At 34.9% G+C, this 22,751-nt stretch overlaps 1 protein-coding gene, 1 long non-coding RNA gene and 1 pseudogene across 2 annotated transcripts; 2 read left to right on the forward strand and 1 right to left on the reverse strand.

Moving 5' to 3' along the window:
* Positions 1–99: 99 nt before the first annotated feature.
* On the reverse strand, positions 100–21,774 carry LOC145584751 (uncharacterized). Its single transcript, XR_014100406.1, has 2 exons — positions 21,731–21,774; positions 100–149 (listed from the first exon to the last, which is right to left on the reverse strand). It is a non-coding gene; the product is annotated as an uncharacterized LOC145584751 (long non-coding RNA).
* On the forward strand, positions 7,792–11,534 carry LOC145584748 (UPF0481 protein At3g47200-like). The gene is made up of 3 exons (XM_081641546.1): positions 7,792–7,824; positions 7,932–7,997; positions 9,832–11,534. Exon 3 carries the CDS (start codon positions 9,832–9,834, stop codon positions 11,233–11,235), a length of 1,404 nt encoding a protein of 467 aa, XP_081497672.1. The 5' UTR covers positions 7,792–7,824; positions 7,932–7,997; the 3' UTR covers positions 11,236–11,534.
* On the forward strand, positions 19,882–21,228 carry LOC145584749 (UPF0481 protein At3g47200-like; annotated as a pseudogene).
* Positions 21,775–22,751: the final 977 nt, after the last annotated feature.

A 22,751-nucleotide genomic window follows, 5' to 3' on the forward strand; every position in this document is an offset into this window, starting at 1 on the left:
TCAATTAAAAAATTTATCTCACTTATGACATTAATGATAGTTAATTAATTAAAAAATTAATGATAGTTAATTAATTAAAAATAACTAACTATGGTTAGCTTTGAAAAAAAAAAAAAAAACTAAAAAGAAAAACCACCAACGACCACCACCTTCACTCTCATCCCACCAGATCTAGCCAACACCACCTCCACCTCCACCATCATCGGAGCCACCTCCCACCCAACCCCCTCATCTGAAACGCCGCCTCTCACTCCTTTGACCTTCGATTCTCCTCTTATCACCAATTTACCTAGACCCAAAACCTTAACCTCATAACTCTTTCCTCTAACCTTCGATTCTCGCGCGCCTTACTGTGGATTGGTTTTGGTCGAGGTCTCAAGGAGAGGTGCGTGGTGGGTTTAGTGTTTGAAGTTTTGATTTTGGGCGGAGATCGAAGAAGATAAAGAGATCGAGACAGAGGGTAGAGGAGAGGTCGGAGAAGAGGGAAGGAGATCGAGAGAGGGTTTGGTGGTTTGGGGGTGGTCGAGGTTTTGATATTAGCGATCTAGTGGTGGTGACGGTGAGATATGGAGGAGAGGGAAGGAGGGTTGTGGGCGGGATTTTGGAATCTAGCTTGGCGGGGATTTGGGAATCTGGCTTGGTGGTGTTTAGGGTGGAGTTGGCGCATCATCACTGACAGTCGGGGGAGTCTGGGTTGCATCGCCAACGATCAGAGGAACTTGGGGTAGCATCGCCGACGATGGTGGCTAGCAAGTGGTGGCTAGGAAGTTGGTGGCTGGTTGTGGTTGGGCAGTTGGTAGGTGGTTATTGGTTGTTATGATTAATTTTTTTAATTTTTCTTTTCTCTTTTAATTATAAATCTAACCATAGCTAATATTTAATGAAATAAGGTTATAAGTGAGATGAAATTTTTAACTAAGCTCATTTTTGTACAATAAAAAAAAGGGGAAGGTCACCATTGGTGCGTAGCAGAAGTTGAGGGTCACCGCTGAGAATTTCCCTTAATAAAATAAATCGTTATTACATCGTTCCCGCATATTTTGATATCGAAATGGCTGAAGTTTCACCTCCAACAAGTCCACGTTAACCATCTACGGTCAACAGCGCACTCCTCTTTTCACACCTGAAGAAAGTAACATTGCACGATTTTACAACGGTCATCTAAAATATGACTACCATACATTATTAAACTAAATGGTGCATTGTGATTGGTTGAAATTTTACATGTCATAAATTAGTATCCGGTTCAAAACAGGGGTGAATGGATTAATTTCGGGTCGAATGACTTTTGATCGGGTTGATTATAGATCGGCTATTTTGGTTCTGTAAAGTTTGGTTCAATAATCTATGACATAAATTAAGTAATTATATTAGTTATGAAACTAATGACATATTGATAGATGATAGCCAAATAATTCCCCCGTTCTTTTATTATTGCACCACTTGCCTTTTTAGGAAGTTTCACAAATATTGCACCATATCCATTTTAGGTAAAGAAATATTTGTGTTCACACTACAAATACCTAGTATATCCTTGCTTTTCAACCCATACTTTTTTATTTGTGTATACAATCACATGGACAATTTTGTAATTCTACCTTTCTCTCTCATCCTTTTTTCCACTACCAAAAATATGTGTCAAACCCTTATGGTGCAATAATAAAAGAACGGAGCAAATATATGGTCTACTTATGTTTAAGTAAAAATAAAAAAAAAAGTTTTAAAAAATTAATGAAACAAACAATTACATAATCAAAGTAATTATGTTTAAGTAAAAGTAGGGAAGGTCAATAATAGGTTTGGTTTGATTTTGTTAAATAAATAATAGGCTGGTTTAAACATATTTTTGGTTTGAAATCGAGACTGGTTACAATCATGTCAAGTTGAATCAAGTTGTGTCAAAACAGATTAGATTAAATTGGGAATTTGTCGGGTAAATTTTGAATCACGTTGAATTATTCAGATCGGATTAAACAGATGTCGATTTCAGTTCAAGTTTAGTCAATTTAGTGTCAGGTTGTGTTCAAGTCGGGTCAAATCAGTGTTGGTTGAATCCGTGAATCGGATCGGCTCAATAAATCCAAATTCGATTTAAGTTAAGGTTGGTTACAGATTAAGATTGGATCTCAAACTTCTCAAGTAGTCAAATTAGGTTAGTTATGTTTCAAAACAATGGTTTTTTTTCAGAGTTGATTTTTACACCTCTAAAATCCTAAGGTAATTTGCTCGTCATTGTAACTTCATTGGTGGCATGCAGTAAACAATGTTAAATTTTGAAACAATATAAAATGGGCCTGTGTAACCTGAACGAGGAGGAGGAGAGTTTGATCCACAAACAAGGCTTTGGAGCTTCCATACTAAAACCAATTGGCAATAGTAGGAGGTACTCCTCTACCTTATAAAGTGAAACCATCTCTCATCTTTCTCCAATGTGGGACACTACTTATAAATGGACTACAATGGGTTTCAACACTCCCCCTCACTTATAAGTGTCCTTAGAACTTTAGAGCTAAATGGATAAGGCCAGATCAACAATCCTCTTAGGGGCTGGACATCCTGTCGAAATAAATCCTTATCAGTAGCGATTAAATACCCATTTTTAGAAGAGACCCACAATCTGGGCTTTGATACCATGTTAAATTTCGAAACAATATGAAATGGGCCTGGGTAACCCGAACGAGGAGGAAGAGAGTTTGGTCCACAAACAAGGCTTTGGAGCTTCCATACTAAAACCAATTGGCAATAGTAGGAGGTACTCCTCTACCTTATAAAGTGAAACCATCTCTCCTCTTTCTCCAATGTGGCACACTCATAAGTGGAGTACAATGGGTTTCAACATATTCCAATTCAAGCTAAGGCGATCCGTATTATTCTTTACTGGCCCCACCATTAACCTTGAACAATGTGGTATACGCTTCAAAACTTACTCCCTTACTCCATATGTCCGTATTCGATTATCCCATTATTCCCATAGAGCAAAATTCCACTACTAGAAATAGGCTAAATTCCGACGGAAAAATTCTTTCGGAAACACCCTGAAATCCGTCGGAAATAGGGTTTCCGACGGAATTCCGTCGGAAGAGGTTGTCGGAAAAGTAGTTGTAGGAAAAATGAACTTTTCCGACGAAAATTCCGTCGAAAACACTATTTCGACGGAATTTTTTGCCGGAAAAATATTTCCAGGTACTGCAATTCCGACGGATTCAATTCCGTCGAAAATTGCTTTTCTGAAATTTAAAAAAAATACGCCGCGCCACCACCGGCACGGCGTATCACCACCTCCAACCACCAAAAAACCCAACATCAGACACCGCCACAACCACCAACCCCGGCCCTAACTCGTATCAGCAGTCTAGAACCACCCCACCACCCATAACCACCAGATCTACCACCCCACCCACAACCACCAGATCTACCACCAAACCCGAAAAAATTAACAAAAAAAAACAAAAAAAATTAAAATGAAAACTTAAAACCCGAAAAAAAAAAACACAACAAAAAATGAAAACACAACGAAAAAAAATTAACAAAAAAAAATGAAAAAAAATTAACAAGAAATGAAAACAGACCACCGCCACCACCCACCTAAAACCACCGCCAAAACCCAACATCAGACAACCGCCAAAACCCGAAAAAATGAACAAAAAAAAGAAGAAAAAAAAAATTAAAATCCCAACACCCTGAACCCGAACTTCAACAGCCCACCCAAACCAAACCCCCCAACCTAAGCAAACCACCCACCACCCACCTAAAAACCACCAATGGTCACCGAAAACCACCGTCACTACCAAAAATTAACAAAAAAAAAATTAAAATCCTTAAGCATTACAACCAAAACCCGAACTCCAACAACAACCACCTTCATTCCACCACCATAAATTGTAAAAAAAATCCAGTAAAACAACAAAATAAATCAAAATTGAAAAAAGAGTTACATACCTTAATTTGACCACAAATAACCTTGAAATTGGTTTTAAGAGGCCAAATTCGACAATTAAAACTCTAGATATAGAGTTTTCATGGTCGAATTTGACCCGAAAACCTTTGTTTTAAGCATGAAAAGAGAGGAAAAGGGCGAAAAAGATGAAAATTGTTGTTGATGTTGATGCGTGGTGTTGATGTCGTTATTGCTGGTGTTGTTGATGTCGTTATTGCTGGTGGTGTTGTTGATGTCGGTGGTGGTGGGAGATTTGAGGTGGTCGAAAGAGAGGAATTGAAAGTAAAGTAGAGGAGAGATAGAAGAAGGAGAACGAGAGATAAAGAAGAAGGAGAATGAGCAGGAGATTCAGAGAAAGAAGGAGTGAGAATGGGGAACATAAGAGAAGGAGAGGAGAGAGAAGAGGAAAGACAAAGAGAAGGAGATAAAGGGAGAAGAGGCGGAAATAAAACATAAGTGTTAGGGTTTCTAGGTTTTTTTTTTTAATTTTATTCCGATGGAAAATTCCGTCGGAAAAAGTAATTTCCGACGGACTATAAATCCGTCGGAAAAAGTAATTTCCGACGGAAATATCCGTCGGAAAGCACATATATTCCGACGGATTTTTATTCCGACGGATTTATAGAATTCGTCGGAAATATCCGACGGAATTAAAATCCGTCGGAAATTTCCATTTTTCCGACGAAATAATGGGTCCGTCGGAAGCAGTTCGTCGCTATTTCCCTATTTTCTAGTAGTGTAATTAAACTTTTGAAGAAGCAAAGAAAACATAGTGTGCACCAGGTTGTAGGTAGAGTTAGGCTCTGTTTACTTAGCGTTATTTAAAATGAGCTGAAATCATTTTTACTAAATTATGATTATTTTTGCTGAACTCAAGTTAATGAACTTAAATTTTATTATATTTTTTCTTTAAATGTACTGATTTTTTACTTTGAATAATGTGAATCGTGTCTAATAAGGTATAAAAAAAATCCAAGTAAGATAATATAATAATTTCAAAAGTACACCTTAAAAGGAATATAATGCAAGGGATGAAGAGCGTAACAATAGAAAGACCTAATGCTCAATCTTCCCTTTATTGTGAGTCATGTGTGGGGGTACGAGAATTGATTCCCGCACCATTTGATTTGCTATCCGCATACCCCAAGTCCCAATTAGAGAGATGTGTCAGGATTGTTTTGAGTAAAATCGGTGCACAAAAATGATAATTGGGGTGCAAATATCACTAGTCTTGTGAATTTCCATTTTATGATTTTATCTTCTAGTGCGTTGATGCCAGGCCATTTGTTATCGCACATAGTGATCAATTTATGGGCAGCTCCTAAATGAACATGACAGGACATGTTCAATTTCTGCATGATTATTCGACTTTCTTGTGGTAATTTCACATTGGTATATATTCCCAAATCTATCTGATTTATCCATCTTTTGGTGTTCTTATTCAAAAAACAATCTTGAAAGAATATTAGATGGCTTAGACGTGACAATGAGAGTTTGTATCACTTGTATGTTATAGAACTAAGTAAATAACTAACTTTCTGACCCGTTCTATGCACGGGTTATTACTTATAATATTTTCTTTGTAATGTGTTGATTATTTGTGTTGTATGAGTCAGCATTGTTTTATTGTACTTTCTATGTTTATATAATGTGGACTAATTAACTTAATTTTTTTTTTTTACTATTACTTTATTTTAAGTTTAGGATATGAAAAGACTACGACTTTATTTTGGTCTAGTTGAAACATTTAATTTCCTAACTTAAATTTGCAAGATACGGAATGCATAAAAACATGAAATTTTTTTTTTGGGTAAAGAAGGTGGCATGTGACATATAAGTGATTTGTGGTTACATGTGACATATGAGTAATTTGTGGTTTGTGTTTTTAAATACTAATTATAGATTACAAAAAGGGAATTGATTTTGGCACACCCTAAATTGATTTAGGCACACCCCTATGCGAGAAGAGCATAAAATATTGTGCTCTCACATAGGGGTGTGCCAAAATCAATTTAGGGTGTGCCAAAATCATTTCCCTTACAAAAACTATCTCAGTTTTAGTATTATATACCCACATTTCTCCAAAAAAATAAAATAAAGTTGAACATACAATTTGAACCATGTACAAATAATTTAATTTGTACTACAATAAGTTACATAATTGTTTTGAGAATTCTAATTACCTTTGTTTACCTTTCTATTTAAAATAAAAATTTGTACCCGTCTTGCATATGCTTCCTTGATGCCTTCCTTTTGGTATTGATCATGCTCTAACAACGGCAACATACCTTTTGAACACTTGCCCAAACAAGTCCCAAAATACAATTCTCTTACTCGTAACCTTCCTATAATTGTACGCGATTATTCAACATCATATTCTGAATTATATATTTTGATGTTATAGTTTGTGTTATTATATATACCCTTTTTAGGCTTCCTTTTATCAATTATATAAATTACTCCCTCAACCCATTCGGATGCATTTATTTTTTGGATATATTCTCATACCCATCATCCAAATATAGAGGATGCAAATGTTATGATTTGTTAAACCAGACGATTATTGTATATAGGCCGGCATCTCATGTATAAGGAGATAGACAAATTTTCTATAAATTTTAGGATTTACAAAATTATTGTATTTTTTGTGCAATTCAATGAAAAGAGGAACAACAAATAAGACTTTATCGGCCTTTGGCTGGGTTCGACCCACCTGTTCCGCTCGAAATATTGAAAATTCTATAGTAGTCATTTGAAATATGACTATCATAATATTTTAATGATTATATAGTTCATAATTAACGTATTTTTATCCAACTAGTTAATTATATTACACTATATTTGCGATAAAATATTATTATCAACCTTGTTTTTTTAATTATCAAATTTTTAGTTTTATTTTTTGTAATTTTTACTCTTATTTTTTATAGTTTCTCGAAAAATATTTATTTTATGTTGGATTAAAATTTTCAAAAATTATATTTGCAATATAGAAATTAGAATACTAATTGTGTCCAATTTATAGTGTGAAAAAATGAGTAAATACAAGTTGATATTAGATATCAACAAAACTTGTTAATATCAAGGCGAATTTTGTAAATTTAGCTACCACACCAAGGCTAATTTTGTAATTTTAGCAACCACACCCCTTTTCTCTCCCATCTATCAACCACCTTCACGAATCGACTCCTGCCAACCACCAATCGACCCCAGCCGACCACCACACGACCGCCGCACCACCACTAGCTACCACCCACAGCACCACCTTTAGCTTCACTAGCCTTTACGAATCGACCCCAGCCGACCACCACAGGCCGCTGCACCAACATTCGACCGCTGTAACACCACAAGTACGAGCAAATCCCTTTCCCTAAAGGTTTTGTATGGCCCCAATTTTCATAAATTGCTACTAGAGTGTCGTTTTTTGGCCGGCCGGCAGGCCGGTGTAGATCCGCGTATGTGGTCGACCTTGTGCATGGGAATGGAGGAGAGAGAAGGAAGTAGTGGCCATGGGAATGGAGGAGAGAGAAAGAAAAATTGGTCATGCATGTGAGGGGAGGAGAGAGAAAAACTGGTGATATTAACAAAAGTTTGTTGATATCAGATATCAACTGGGTCTGACTCTGAAAAAATACATCGCTCGTATAGTTTATCATTAAAATAATACGAAGTAAGGTGCAAATACCTCAAGGGTATCTTTATTTGTCTTACAATAAAATAATAAATGACCACCTTATTCAAAATTTGTGAAAAACAATGTATATTATTGCATCAGCATTTAACGGCGTTACGTACGTCACTCCAGAACTTTTTGCAGCCTATAAATGAATATTTCTCTTGCTCACTACTTCCTCACTCACAACTCTGTAGTGTGAATAAGCAACAAGGTAAATTGAATTGGTTCACTCAATTTATTTATTTTGTTAATATTTCTTAAAATTTTTGAATCTTTACTATCCAACCATTATTTCTCTAATTTTGAATATTGCTGTAGCATTCAAGAAGGAATCCAAATCCGAAAGTCTGCTTCAAGTATCAATCTGAATTTCCAATTATTGAGGTACTGTTTGAAAAGGATCCATATTTTAATATTGGAAAAATATTTCCATGTCTATACAGTAATATATATGTACCACGCTTTGACTTAAGTATTTTCAATTATTCTACGTTCATACCCCATACTTAGATTTAGGGATGTCAGTGGGGCGGGTCAAGTAGGAGACCCACCCCATCCCCGCCCCAGTGGGGCGGGGATGGGTCTCGGTTTAGCGGGTGGTGGGGCGGGGATGGGGATAAAAACCATACCCACCATGGGTGATGGGGCGGGGGTGGATTTTGAGTTGTACCCGCCCCATCCCCGCCCCGCCCCACCCGCCCCACTTCATACCCACCCCATCCCCACCTCATACCCACATCAATATATCTTTTAAAGCAAAATTACATACTTTTATACTATTTATAAAATAATTACTTGAAATACAATATTAATTATAATACTTTTTACGACACTTATATTGTGACACAAAAATGTGTGTAGAATGTTTTATCTTATAATTCGAATTAATTATGTAGGATTGTGTATTTGAAATACGGAGATTAGGTGGATCTTGGGTGGGGATTAGGCGGGTCTTTGGTGGGGATTAGGTGGGGATGGATATCCAAGTGGGGGGTGGGGAGGGGATGGTTTTAGAGTTGTACTCGGTGGGGCGGGGATGGGGATGAAAATTGGACCCATCGCGGGGGTGGGGATGGGGATGGGGATGAAAATATTAGGTGGGGATGGGGATGGGAAGGCCAACATCCGCCCCGCCCCATTGACATCCCTACTTAGATTATTAGATAATAAATTTTACTTGTGATTATTAAAAGTAAATCGTCCATAGTTGTGATTATTAAAGTGTATTTTTCATTTATTTAACTAAATCTAAACTTTTTAAAACTAATTAAATCTAACTTATTTTGGTTGAAGTAACTATTTTACAAATTTAATTCTTTTTATTAAATACTCTCCCTGTTTCATAATGTTCTACTCATTTTGACTGTGTACATTGTCAATGTATCACTTTGAGTCTTTGACATAAATAATATTTTAATTAGTTGCATATTAGTTGGAAAAAAAAACTTGACAGCTAAATATTAATAAACTACTCAATTAGATGAATTGAAAAAAACTCAATATTCCTTCAAAAATTTAAAAAAAAAAAAAAATTAAACTCAATATGGTTACATTAGGTTCTACTCCCTCCGTTTTTAAATACTTGCTCCATTACTCCATGCGCGGAATTTTAGGAGAAATTGGAGAAAGTAATAAAATATAGAGGTAGTGGGGTAGTTGAGAAAATAAAAAATTGTAAAAAGCAAAAAAAAAAAATGGAAGAATGGGAGGAGAAAGAGTATTATGTTGGGTCCACTAATTGTGAGAAATGAATTAAATATTGTAAAAGCTTTTCAAAGAAAGAAATGGAGCAAGTATTTAAAAACGGCCAGAAAAGAAAAGTGGAGCAAGTATTTAAAACGAAGGCAGTATATATTTAGAGTAATTAAGAAGACATTCTCATCTTATTATAAATAATGATAGATTTAAAATGGAAAGAAAAAAAAACGAAGGGAGTATCATTTTTTATGGGAAAAAAATATGGCCTTAGTCCCACCAAATTTTTCTTAAATCAACCCCCAAACGTAAAACTAAAAATAAATTTCCAGTTGAAGTAGTAAATTGAATTTCATGAAAGATTGGAAGGTATAAGAACTACTCCGTCTTAGGTGAAGCATATGTTATCATTGCTATGCGACCTTCGTATATATTAGGTATTTGAAAAGTCTGCTCCACGTATTGATTAAGTTAAATTATGTGAATAAACTAGACATATACTTACATTTTACAATTAACACAGATGGAAAACAACAGAGTGCTAACTTCAATGCATAACAAGCTGGACTCCTTGAATATTTCCTTAAACGAGAATTGGTGCATTTATAAAGTTCCTGAAATTATGTTGAAGGGGCATGATTATTTTTATCAGCCTTTAAGGATGTCAATTGGCCCCGTATTCTATAAAGATCCAAAACTAGAACCCATGCAAAAGGTTAAATGGATTTACTTGAATAGCTTCCTTCGACATCCCAAGAATGCTTGTCAAAACTTGAATCCTTACATTGAATATGTAAGGAATAAGGAAGAGGAAATCCGCAAATGTTATCAGCAAGAAAGTAGACTCTCTAGCGATGAGTTTGTTGAAATGGTAGTGCTTGATGCTGCATTCCTGGTCTACTTATTCTTGAGCGAAAGTTTTCCCGAGTTTGATGAACCTTTAGTTGGGAATAATTTAAAAGCACAAATGAATGAAGCGAATATTGATTTATTTCGGTTGGAGAACCAAATTCCATATTTTGTTCTCAAGGGATTCTTTGACATAGCATTTGGTAACATCTGCATAAGACCTAATACTCTTATTCATGCTACTATTGCATTCACATACTCGGTTAGTTGTAATATCCCTGGAATAAAGGCTATTACGAGTATTATTGGAGGTAATAAAATTACGTATGAATCAAGCATTCAACATTTGTTGGATCTCCAAAGGATGTGTTGTTACCTTTCTTTGAGCACACCATTGCGCAACCAACCAAATACAAATCCAACAGCTGATTCGGATTCATGCGTGCACAAGGTGGTGTCTTTGATCTGTCCGTCATCACTATGTAGTAGGCTGTGTAAGCGTCATCTCAAGACGAAAACTGATGATGATGATTCTATTCGTCGTCTTTGTTACACTGCCAAGCAACTATTTGACGCAGGAGTCACATTTGTGGCAGGTGAAACTGACAATCCACTTGATGTTTCATTTGCTAACGGGATACTCACCATTTCGAAATTATTTATATATGATGACACAGAATCTTACCTGCGAAACTTGGTTTATTTTGAACAGTGCCATTATTATGGAGATTCTTACTTCATTGATTATATTCTCTTCCTTGATCAATTGATAGACACCGTGGAAGACGTGCAAGTGTTGGTTAAAAATAAAATTTTTCGTAATCATCTCGGAAGTGATGATGATGTTGTAAAGCTTTTCAACAATATTGGCAAAAATGTGCTGACATCATGCAAGAATTATTACATTGATGTCGGCAATGATCTATATCACTACGCTTCAACCCGTAGGCATCGATGGATGGCTATTTTAAGGAGCAAATACTTCAATCATCCATGGGCAATTATGTCAGTGATCGCTGCAATCATACTTTTTGTGCTTACTCTTTTACAGACTATTGCAGCTTTCATCTACAAGTAGTCCAACTGCCATTGCCAATGCTCAACATTTTGAAGATTCTTGCCGATGTGGCAGCCATGTCAGCTACTGCAATGAAATCAGAGACTTGGATCATATTCACGGTGTTGAATCATATTCATAGTAATATGTTACCTTACTAAGGACGTGTTCAGCGCTAGCTTTTGAGTAGCTTTTAGTGGTTTGACCAAGTCAAACAACTACTTAACAAAAAAAATGTGAGTGTTTGGCAAAGTAGTGATTAGGGTAGCTTTTAGTTGTGAAGGTAGCTTTTATGAAAAGTTAGTAATAATAGCTTTTGAAATTATAGGTGGCTTTTGAGTTAGTTATTGAAAATTTAATCTGAAATTTTAAAAATTAAATATTGATTTTTATACGTAACAGCTAGATAATTGCTATTTTAATGACAACCACTCATACTTAAGTTATCTATATTCACAGATTGTTGACAACTAACTACTTACACACCTAACATCTACATTCATATATCTAACATCTACCTTCACAGCTATAATTTGTCGAACACACCCTATACCTTCAATTCAATCAACCCATTTCCCTTATAAACCTTAACACTCACATCTTAACTCTCAATACTTATAATAACTAGTCGTTGGAGCACGCGCGTTGCGCGTGCTCCCTCGACGACAAGATAAGTATGATTCGTGAAATTGTTCCTTTTGAGGTCTTCGTGATTTTGTTTAGGTTAAGTAATTATAGAGGCGTTTTAATTTATAAGTTGTTAGAAGGGGTAGTGATAAAGCTTGTAAGATAAGTAAAATTCGTAGTTGTGTTCGGTTATTGTAATATTCGTGGTTGTATTCGGGTTTTGTAATAGCAAGGATACAAGAATTTGTAAGCACTAACAAGGAATAGTGATAAAGTTTCTATGGAGATATATGTATGGAAAACAATTGTTATAAGTGAAGTTATTTAGAATTTGTTAGAATTTAATGATTATTAAAAAAGTATACTATTGCTTTAGATATTATTTCAGAACATAATATGGTTTATTGAGTACCTAAATAATATCGAAGAGCTTTATTTTAAAATAATTGTGGTAATAAGGATTAGTAATAAGGAAATGCAATATTAGAGGTTAAAGTTATGTAAAATGGATTAAATGTAAAATATATAAAAGAATTGTATACATGTTTGTTAGACTATTTAAAGTAGAAAATTTTCGAGTGGTTCTTCTATTGAAAATTATAATTGTTAGAGTTTGTAACTGATACAGTACATTTAAAGGGCTGTTTAGTGAACTCTGGTTCTTGCAAAAAACTTGTTCTTGATACCCCTCATGTATAGCTTTTCTTGGAGTACCAGAGGACCTTTCAATTGGTGGATAATCTAGGACCTCCAAATAAAAATAAATAAATAAATAAATATAAATACATAAAATATAAAAAATTAGATGCTATGACTGGGGTGTGCAAAAGTGTGTGTTTTTATACTTCTCTTTTTTTGGGTGGGGGGGGGGGATGGGTCAGAAATCTGAAGGCTACTTTCTTCTTGTTATCTCTGTACACCATGCTCTTTAATGGAAGGAACAAAATAGCATAAAAGCATAGTTGCCTAAGCTCTTCCTGAAAGCTTAAAACAGGACAACAATAAAATATGCAAAAACCCGAGATCAAGTAAAAATGACTGATAATGAAGTACAAAACCTGAACCAGCAGCAACAAAAAAATTATAAATTTTGTCCTCGATTGTTCAATAAAAAATTACTAAGCTCTTCAGAGACAAAGTACACAATAAAGAAGTTTAGCACTTCATAGTGTTTATACATCTACCAGCAGTCCACCAGGTACTGAAAATCATATTCATGTTCCATGGTCAGGACCTTTGTCCCGGATAAAAATACAGTTCAAAGATTACAAATATATATTTCATATATACTTGTATAGTTTTATAGAAATGGAAAACATATAGACGCATAGTTCAAAGGTCAACAACAAAGTCTTAATCTTAATGTACTTGGCATTAACTTGCAAGTGCAAATCCACCAACTCTACAAAATTTTAGCTTAGTTTAAGAGCATAACAGCAGTCATAATATAGTATCTTAATAACTGCAAGAGATACACTCATAAGCTTTTTCCCAACTATCAGCATCTACAATATGATGACTGATGAGATGAAATAATGCAGACTGGCATTTAAGATAAGAGTTCCCAATGAATGAACCAGCCTCCATGTTCTACCCATGAAAGCAAGACAAAGTCTGTTGTAAACAAAAAAAGAGATAGTAAGCACGGAAAAAGATCAGGCATTACTTATTTTTCATTTTGATCAGAGAAACTTTGATTTCTAGTGTATGCCAATAGATCGAGTTGTACCAATATTTGAAAAGTCACTTCAAATGGTTACATTATCAAGACTTATTTTACTATGGTGGACTGGTGGTGGTGGTGGAGGGGTATGTGTAGAAAGGGAGGGATGCCCTAGATTCCTAAACATCATCATCCATGGATTAGAAGCCAATATAAAGACCTTTACTTTAGCAAAAGAAATTTCAGGATCATCAGTTTACATGTTGACATTCACTGGTAATTACTCTTTCTAAAGTGACAAAGCATGCCAATTATGTACCAACAAGTAGCAACTCAAAACTTACCAATGTAGAACACTTACCTTATAATGAGGTAAGCAGATAAGAGAAAAAGGCTCAAACCTATCACATGCTTCTGGTAGTGAAGGCTCAACATTATAGGGAAGACCAAAGACAACCCAGAATAGTTGCAAAGCCAAATCAAAAAGATCAAAACTTTATCATCCAAGAAAACAATTATAATCAAAAGTAGTTTATAATCCAAGAAGCATAAAAATCAAAAGTTCAAAACTTTATCACCCAAAAAGCATATAATATAATAAAAAAAAATCAAAACTTTATCAGCTAATAAACTTATAATCATTCAATTTAACCAAAAATCAAAACTTTATCATATAGAAAACTTATAATCATTCAATTCAATCCAAAAAATGAAGTGGAATACCTCAGGAGAGAAACTCTTGCAGTGACCACACTAAGGAGCGTGGAAATCAACGTAGACATAATCAAAAGAAGAAATGGTTTAACCAAAGTTTTTTGCAAAAACCAGCTTAGTTCACTAAACAGCCCTTTAAATTTACTGCTTTTCTTTTCCATTATTATTAATGATTATAAGTTTTCTATATGATAAAGTTTTGATTTTTTTGGCTTTATTCAAACAATTAGAACACGAGAGTGAAAGAAAAGAGAATCAAACCTGGAGATCAAAGAATCATCAAATAACCTCTCAAGCTTCTTCAATGGAGTGGAAAGTCCAGGAGTTGCTTCAGTGGAGGGTTGGAGAAACCTCAGAAGAGAAAGGAGAGAAAGAATTGTACCTAGAGATCAACAATTCAACTACGAATCAGACAATTCAACCCAAAAGAACGATAAGTCACTCAAATTCAACCCAAAAAACGAAAACCAAAAACCAGAAACAAAACGATCAAATAAACCCTAAAATAATCGAAAACCAATTGAACAAATAAAGACAAAAAAATGAAAACAAATCGATCAAATAAACCCCAAAACAATCGAAAGCCAATCGACCAAATTAAGTAAAAAAATCGAAAACAAATCGATCAAATAAACCCCAAAATAATCAAAAACCAATCGACCAAATAAAGCCAAAATATCAAAAACAAATCGATCAAATAAACCCCAATAAAAACGAAGTGATTTTGCTGAAATAAACCCACAAAGATTCAACCAAAAAAATTCGAATACACATTGAACATATCGAAAACAACAGGAACATATATGCAAAAATCCACGATAATCAAACCCAAAAATTTGAAACTAAATCAAGAGAGAGAAACAAGATCGAACTTGATAAATGTGACGATCGGAAAGTCATCTTCCACAACCTCGGACGCTGAGAAGAATCGAAGCCCCATCGTCGAAAGCGATGATCGGTGGTCTTGAGTTGCTGAATTTTTCTCTCTCTAGGTTTCTCTCTCCTTGCTTAATCAAATTCTCTGACCCTTTCCTTCTAAGATGAAAACAGAGAGAGGGAAGTCGGTCTAGAAGCAAGGGGCCTACTCTCAATTACAGCTATCACAAAAGGCAATTGATTAAGCAAGGGCAATTTGGGCAATTCATTAATTATAAGGGCATCTATGTAATAGCACCAGAAATTACTATTCATAAGCTACAGTATTTAGTTTTGCATTTTTATAATGGTTATGGATTGTTTAGTAAGCCCCTCTCTCTCTCTCTCTTATTCTCTCCCGACCCTTCTCACTTTCCCAACTCATCTCTCTTTTTATCACTCTTATCTCATTTCTCTTTTCTATTCATCCTTGCTTTCTTCACCTTCTTGTTCCTTTTTTCTCCAACCTATCCACTCTTCTAGTATAGCTCAAAGGGTTTAGTAAGCCTCCCTCTCTCTCTTATTCTCTCTCGACCCTTCTCCTTTTCCAGACTCATTCCCCTCTTTATCACTCTATCTCTCTCTCCCTGCCCCTCATTCTCTTATTTGCTCTATTTCTTTCTCTTCTGACCCTTATCTCTCTCTCTCTCCTCCTGGCTCATCTCTCTTTCTTTCACCCTTAAAAGCTTAATGTACATCTATTGGAAAAAAAAAACAGAGCATAATGTACAACCAATTAACAATTTAACATGCAACAACTTCCACTCCAAATTATCCAGAACAAAACAAATTGAATATATTCATAGACTATACATGTATCCAAAAGAACATATTAACACAACCAGTTTGACAAGAATCAAACCAAGCTATATAGAGCACACGATCAGAAGATAATTTACAAAGAATATAGAATTCTGGGCCTAGAAAATTCCCGACATAAAAAATGAATCTCAAAATGTGTAAAAGAACAAGCTAAAAAGCTACAAAGCTCAATATTATTACTCCGTACTACATATCGGTGAACTTTTTTGAAGCACACATTTTGTTTTGCCTGAAGGACAAGATAAAGAAAAGCAACCTGTTGCATTTGAAGTCATGATTGTCGTCGCTATATGCTTGATGCAATGAGCTGCGGTTGCTACCTTAGAGTATAAACCTGAAAGAGTCAGACTAGAACTTCAATTAACCAAAACCAAATATTTTAGTTGAAAAGGAATTCTTGATATCACACTTGTAGTATCATCATATAACTTCTGCCACAAAGTTAACACAGAATAGTATGTTACAAGCTTAGATCAATACTGAGATAGTTTTCTTGTTTTTGCAAGCATACCTCATTGTTTTATCTGTTAACAAACATGTATTGATCCCTAATCAAAAGCATACAGTGTAATGATAGTATAATACAAGATTTTAAGCTCATAATTACATAAACTACAGACGAAATTATACGGATCGTTGAGCACTCTACTTATAATTTATAATAAAGTAATACATGGCTGTCCATTTTGGATCAAGAGTGTGTTATAAAGATTTAATCATTGAAGGTAATTCAAAACAATTAGTTCAATTTTGAAATCATACAATCTTTTAATAAAAAAATATTAGAGTATTCTTTTTTTTTTAAATGAAAATTTACCGAAAAGCAACAGCTCCAAGATGGTAACGCGAGGATTCTTGACTCTTCTGCTTGGTAGAGCAAATTATCTAGCAACCTTCATTAAGAAAATAATCACTTAGACATTTAATCAAAAAAATAAATAAGGCCCCTAACTTTAGAATGCTGAGAAATCAAATCTCTATTTTTTACATATACAATAATCCTTATGACTTAAGCAAATTATCAATTAGTCATTATCCAAATAGTCATTAATCAAAATTGGTCACATTTTAACTTTATAACTAATGTGTAAATAAATGGAAGAAGGAAAGACAAAATAAATAAGAGAAGCCCAAGCATTCATTTTAACACCCCAACCAACTCAACACAACACCACCACACAGGCATCAAATGAGCAATAACAGCCCGCTGCGATAGAACCATGGTAGCAGACCACAGTAAATTCCAGAAGGCATAACTCCTAGCACACAACTCCAAATCGATAAATTCTTGAGCCTAGATTGAATAATTTTTCAAGATCTAAAACATTGATGAAGGGACTATGAGCTAAAAACAACTTCAGGTTGATGATTTTTGGACGAACAGAACAGCAATAACAGGACAGCACCATAATAACAGCGGCAACATCATTAAACAACAGCTACCCGCTATAGTCACTCACAACAACAATTATCATGATACTTGCACAGAAGCTAAATAGAGCAGAAATTCTCCAAGCTCATAAAATTAAGGTTCAATACTAAGACTAACTCAATTGCATCAACTTTAAATAGAAATCATATATAATAAGCCTTGAAAATTAAACATGTATATGTTTTTAAAATTATTATAATAGCATGCAATTAGAACAACTATACTTGAAATAAAAATAATTCCTAAGCATAGCTAGAAACTAACACTGAGAAATACACAAAAAAAAAATGTAATACCCACAAAATAATTCCTAAGCAAATAATTTATGCTGGATAAGTGTTAATCAATTACTTCCATACTCAAATTAAATTCAACTCTGCCAATGCCATTAACAAAATTTTAGCTTAATTAATTCATAATTCCTTAATACATAACCCATAATTCCTTAATCAATAACCCATAATTAACCAAAAAATTCTTTAAACAAATAAACAGATAAATCAAGTACCAATTACTGATTTTGGGTATCTATGTAAATGGCACCAATAGCTTGTGAATAGTACCAATTACTGATTTTGAGTACCTGCTCGGAGGAGGCCTTTGTTGTTGGGAAGGGAGTCGTAAATGGGGGCGGAACTGATTATTGGTTTTACTGATTGTTTTTCCGTCCATTGAAGCTGAGGAAGTTATTTTTCACGCACAAATTACCATTACCTGAACCTGTAATACGAAGGAGAAAAAAAAAACCCTGATGAAATCATCAATCTCCCAAATCCTTACTAATTAAAACAACAAAAAGGCATAAAATAAAAAAAATAAAAACAAAAATCTAGATTATAGAAAAGGGTAAGAATCAAATGCGGGAAAAACCCTGAAATAAACAAAAATTAAATCAGTCAAATAAAAGGAAAAAATCCAATAGAAGAGATGAACACCAGAAATAAACAAAATTAAATCATAATTTTTTTGGTTTTGTACCTCAGAAACTGCTCCAATGGAGGAGATAGAGAGTAAGAGCGGGGAGAGGAGAAACGGGAAGAGAGAGAAATATAGTGAGAGGAGAAGAAGGAAGAAGACTTAAGAGTTAAGAGAGAGAAAGAAGACAACTGACTGAGACATCTGCCAAAAGTCAGACCACCAAAGAAGCAGAAACAATAAAGGGTAAAATTGGCAATTCATTGAATTCAAGGGCGCATAAGTAATAGCACCAACAATTACTATTCATAAGCTACAGTAGCTACTTTTGCACTTTTATAATAGTTATGGATTATGGATATGATAAGAATTAACTACACATTATATATACAAAGATTAGTCCAAAGACATGCATGTGTTTGCCGGATTAGCGGAATCTCTGTTTAAGAGCTGTTGTGCACGACTACAAATATATTTATTAAATATATTTCCATGTACTCCGTACTTAGTAATACAGAGAAAAATATGGAAAAAATAAATATAGTTAGAAGTTGACTGGGGCCTGTTCTCATTGACTGAACTGAACTGAACTGAACTGAACTGAACTCAGCTGAACTGAACTGAACTGGACTGAAATGAACTGAAATGAATATTTTATAAGAGAAGGAAATTAGGAACTGAACTGAACTGAACTGAACTAAACTGAATTGAGCTGAACTGAACTGAACTGAACTCAGCTGAACTGAACTGAACTGAATTTCAACGTAAGAGAACAGGCCCTAACATATTGTATGAACATTGGCATGAGTTTTAATTTATAAGTGCGAGAGTAGATCATTGATTAGACTTGGGGATCCGAGAATTTACAAAGTTAAATATGGTAACGAACTAATAACGATCCACTATTTTAGCTGAAACCAGTTGTTATTGTTAACAAACAAAGACTCTACGAGTGGACTTCAACATAAAATAAACCTAATTCTATATTATACTTGATATTAAAGATGTAACATAGATTAGTGAAATATACAATAACACATTAATTTACGTGGTTCACTAATACTTAGTTAGCTATGCTCACATATATATGGTTAGATAATTTATCTGTCTTATGAAATAATACAAATTACTTAATATGAAAAATTAGTTTCAGCATATCATACCTTAGCTACACTATATATTCAACTCATCTCTTTGTTATTCATCAACCGGTCGGTACGGTCTTAATGCTCTTCATATAATCCTGGTACATTGATTTTCCTCCTCTTTAATCTATCATTTATCTTGTGAGTTATATCTTTATACGTTAAAGTTGGTCTACTAATTGTCTAATATTATCTAGTCGTCGAAAAATGTATTGTTTGTACGAGATTGTTTTTTTGTTTATCACATGACCATAATTTTCATTACATATGAGTCACAAAATACGCTCATTACATATAATCTCATATACCCGATCCACCCTCCGTTTCTCTTAATCTTTTGCATGTTAAGTAGCTAATTAATTATAATTTTAGATAATTTGTAGACTTGTTTCAAATCAACAACTTACATAATTTTTTCTTACAGAACTCATGGGATGGCAGCTCAAACTGAAAATGTGAAATCTTCAATACAATACAAACTTAGATCATTGCCTATATCTCTATCTACGCACTGCCTTTATAAGGTGCCTGAACATATTCGCAAGGTAAATAGAGAAAGTTATCAGCCTTCTGTTGTTTCAATTGGTCCAATTTACTACAAAAAATCTTCTCTGAAAAAAGAAGAGCTAAAATTGAGGCACCTCGAATGCTTCCTAGAGCTCGGAATCCATAAATATGGTGACCGAGCATATAGTTTAGCCCAATACATTGACATTATAAAACAATGGGAGGGTGAAGCTCGTTCTTACTACGAAGAAACAATAAGTCTTTCGAGTGATGAGTTTGTTGAAATGTTGTTGATCGATGCTGCATTTATCATCTACTACATTATGCTTCATAGTAATAGTCAATTATCCGTCCCTACGGATCCTATGGAGAAAAAAATAGCATGGGTAGTGAAAGTCGAACAAGATTTGTTTCTAGAAGATAATCAACTTCCCTTTTTCGTTCTTAATAAATTATATGAAGCTTTTGGTGGAGCTGATACTCGGACCCACATTTCCTTCAAGGATCTAACTTGCAATTTTATAGGTGAAACTTATGTTCCTGGGAGAGAGGCCGCGCTTATTGTAGGTAGAGAGAAAGTAAGTGAGGCGTCGTATATTAAGCATCTTGTCGATTTTTTGAGAATTTGTTGCTTACCTCCAGCACGAAATCAGGATTTTTTTCGACAAAACGATGAAGTAAGGCTATGTTTCTTACCTTCCAAACGTAGTCATAATCATCTGAACCCAAAAACAAAAATGAAGAGTCTCAATTTCCTCCTAGTGCCAAAGAACTGAAGGCTGCAGGAATAAAATTTGTTGCAACTGATAGTACGAATTTACTAGATATTAGATATACCAACGGAGTTTTACATATTCCAACATTGACGATTCAAGACACCACATAAGCTATTCTTCGCAGCATCATATTTTTCGAGCAATGCCACTACTTTACTGATTCTTACTTTATCGACTATGTATTCTTCCTTGATGCATTGATCGACACTCCTGAAGACGTGCAAATACTAGTTCAGCATGGAATAATCAAGCATTGGCTTGGGAGCGATGATGAGGTTACAGCTATCGTGAACAGAATGACTACATATATTATGATATATACTCCAAACTTCTATTATTCGAAAATTGAATGCACATGCTACTACTAGATGGAACAAATGGCAGGCTATATTGAGGAAGAATTACTTCAATCATCCATGGTCAATCATTTCTGTGATATATTTGGTGGTACTTCTCATTCTTACGGTGTTACAAGTTTATACTGGCTTTAAGGGGTAGTAATTGTATTGCTTGTAATGTACTTTTCCTTTTAATTTGTTGCATATTGACGTGAAATTTGGATTTATTGAATTTTATGTTTCTTTTCAATGGCTTGTACTGTACACATACGATTGTTGATCCGTAATTTGAAGGAATTGCATCCTTTACTAGTGCAAAAACTAACATCAATCAAATTATGGAGATAATAAGCCTAATGACAACTAAAACTATCCTATGAACATGGCTACAAAAGATGTATCATTTTTAGAACCACAATTAATTTCTTCACTACATTAAAACAATAGAAGTCTTTAATAAAGGGGAAATTCTCAACAGTGACCCTCAACTTCTACTACGCACCAATTATAACCTCCCATTTTTAATAAAACAAAATGAACTCAATTAAAAAATTTATCTCACTTATGACATTAATGAGAGTTAATTAATTAAAAAAAAAAACTAACTACGGTTACCTTTGGAAAAAAACACTTAAAGGAAAAACCACCAACCCAACCACCACCTCCACTCTCATCCCCACCAGATCTACTCAGCACCACCTCCACCCTCATCGGAGCCACCTCCCACCCAACCCCCTCATCTGAAACGCCGCCTCTCGCTCCTTTGACCTTTGATTCTCCTCTTACCACCAATTTACCTAGACCCAAACCTTAACCTCATAACTTTCTCCTCTGACCTTCGATTCTCGCCGCCTTACTGTGGGTTGGTTTTGGTCGAGGTCTCAAGGACAGGTGCGTGGTGGGTTTAGTGTTTGATGTTTTTATTTTGGGTGGAGACCGTCGAAGAAGATAAAGAGATCGAGAGAGAAGGTAGAGGAGAGGTTGGAGAAGAGGGAAGGAGATTGAGAGAGGGTTTGGTGGTCTGGGGGTGGTCTAGGTTCCGATATTAGTGATCTAATGGTGGTGACGGTATGATATGGAGGAGAGGGAAGGAGGGTTGTGGGCGGGGATTTGGGAATCTGGCTTGGCGGTATTTAGGGTGGAGTTGGCGCATCATCACCGACGGTCGGGAGATTCTGGGTTGCATCGCCAACAATTGGAGGAACTTGGGGTAGTATCGCCGACGATGGTGGCTGGTTGTGGTTGGGCAGTTGGTGGGTGGTTATGATTAATTTTTTTAATTTTTCTTTTCTTTTGTAATTATAAATCTAACCATAGCTAATTTTTAATGAAATAAGGTTATGAGTGAGATGAAATTTTTATTTAAGCTCAATTTTGTATAATAAAAAAAGAGGGAGGTCACCATTGGTGCGTAGCAGAAGTTGAGGGTCACCGTTGATAATTTCCCTTAATAAAATAAACCGTTATTACATCGTTCCCGCATATTTTGATATCGAAATGGCTGAAGTTTCACCTCCAACAAGTCCACGTTAACCATCTACGGTCAACACCGCACTCCTCTTTCCACACTTGAAGAAAGTAACATTGCACGATTTTACAGCGGTCATCTAAAATACGACTACCATAAATTATTTAACTAAATGATGCATTGTGATTGGTTGAATTTGACATGTCATAAATTAG

This window comes from Chenopodium album, chromosome 16 (assembly GCF_948465745.1).
Source record: "Chenopodium album chromosome 16, dcCheAlbu1.1, whole genome shotgun sequence".
NCBI classification, from domain to species: domain Eukaryota; kingdom Viridiplantae; phylum Streptophyta; class Magnoliopsida; order Caryophyllales; family Amaranthaceae; genus Chenopodium; species Chenopodium album.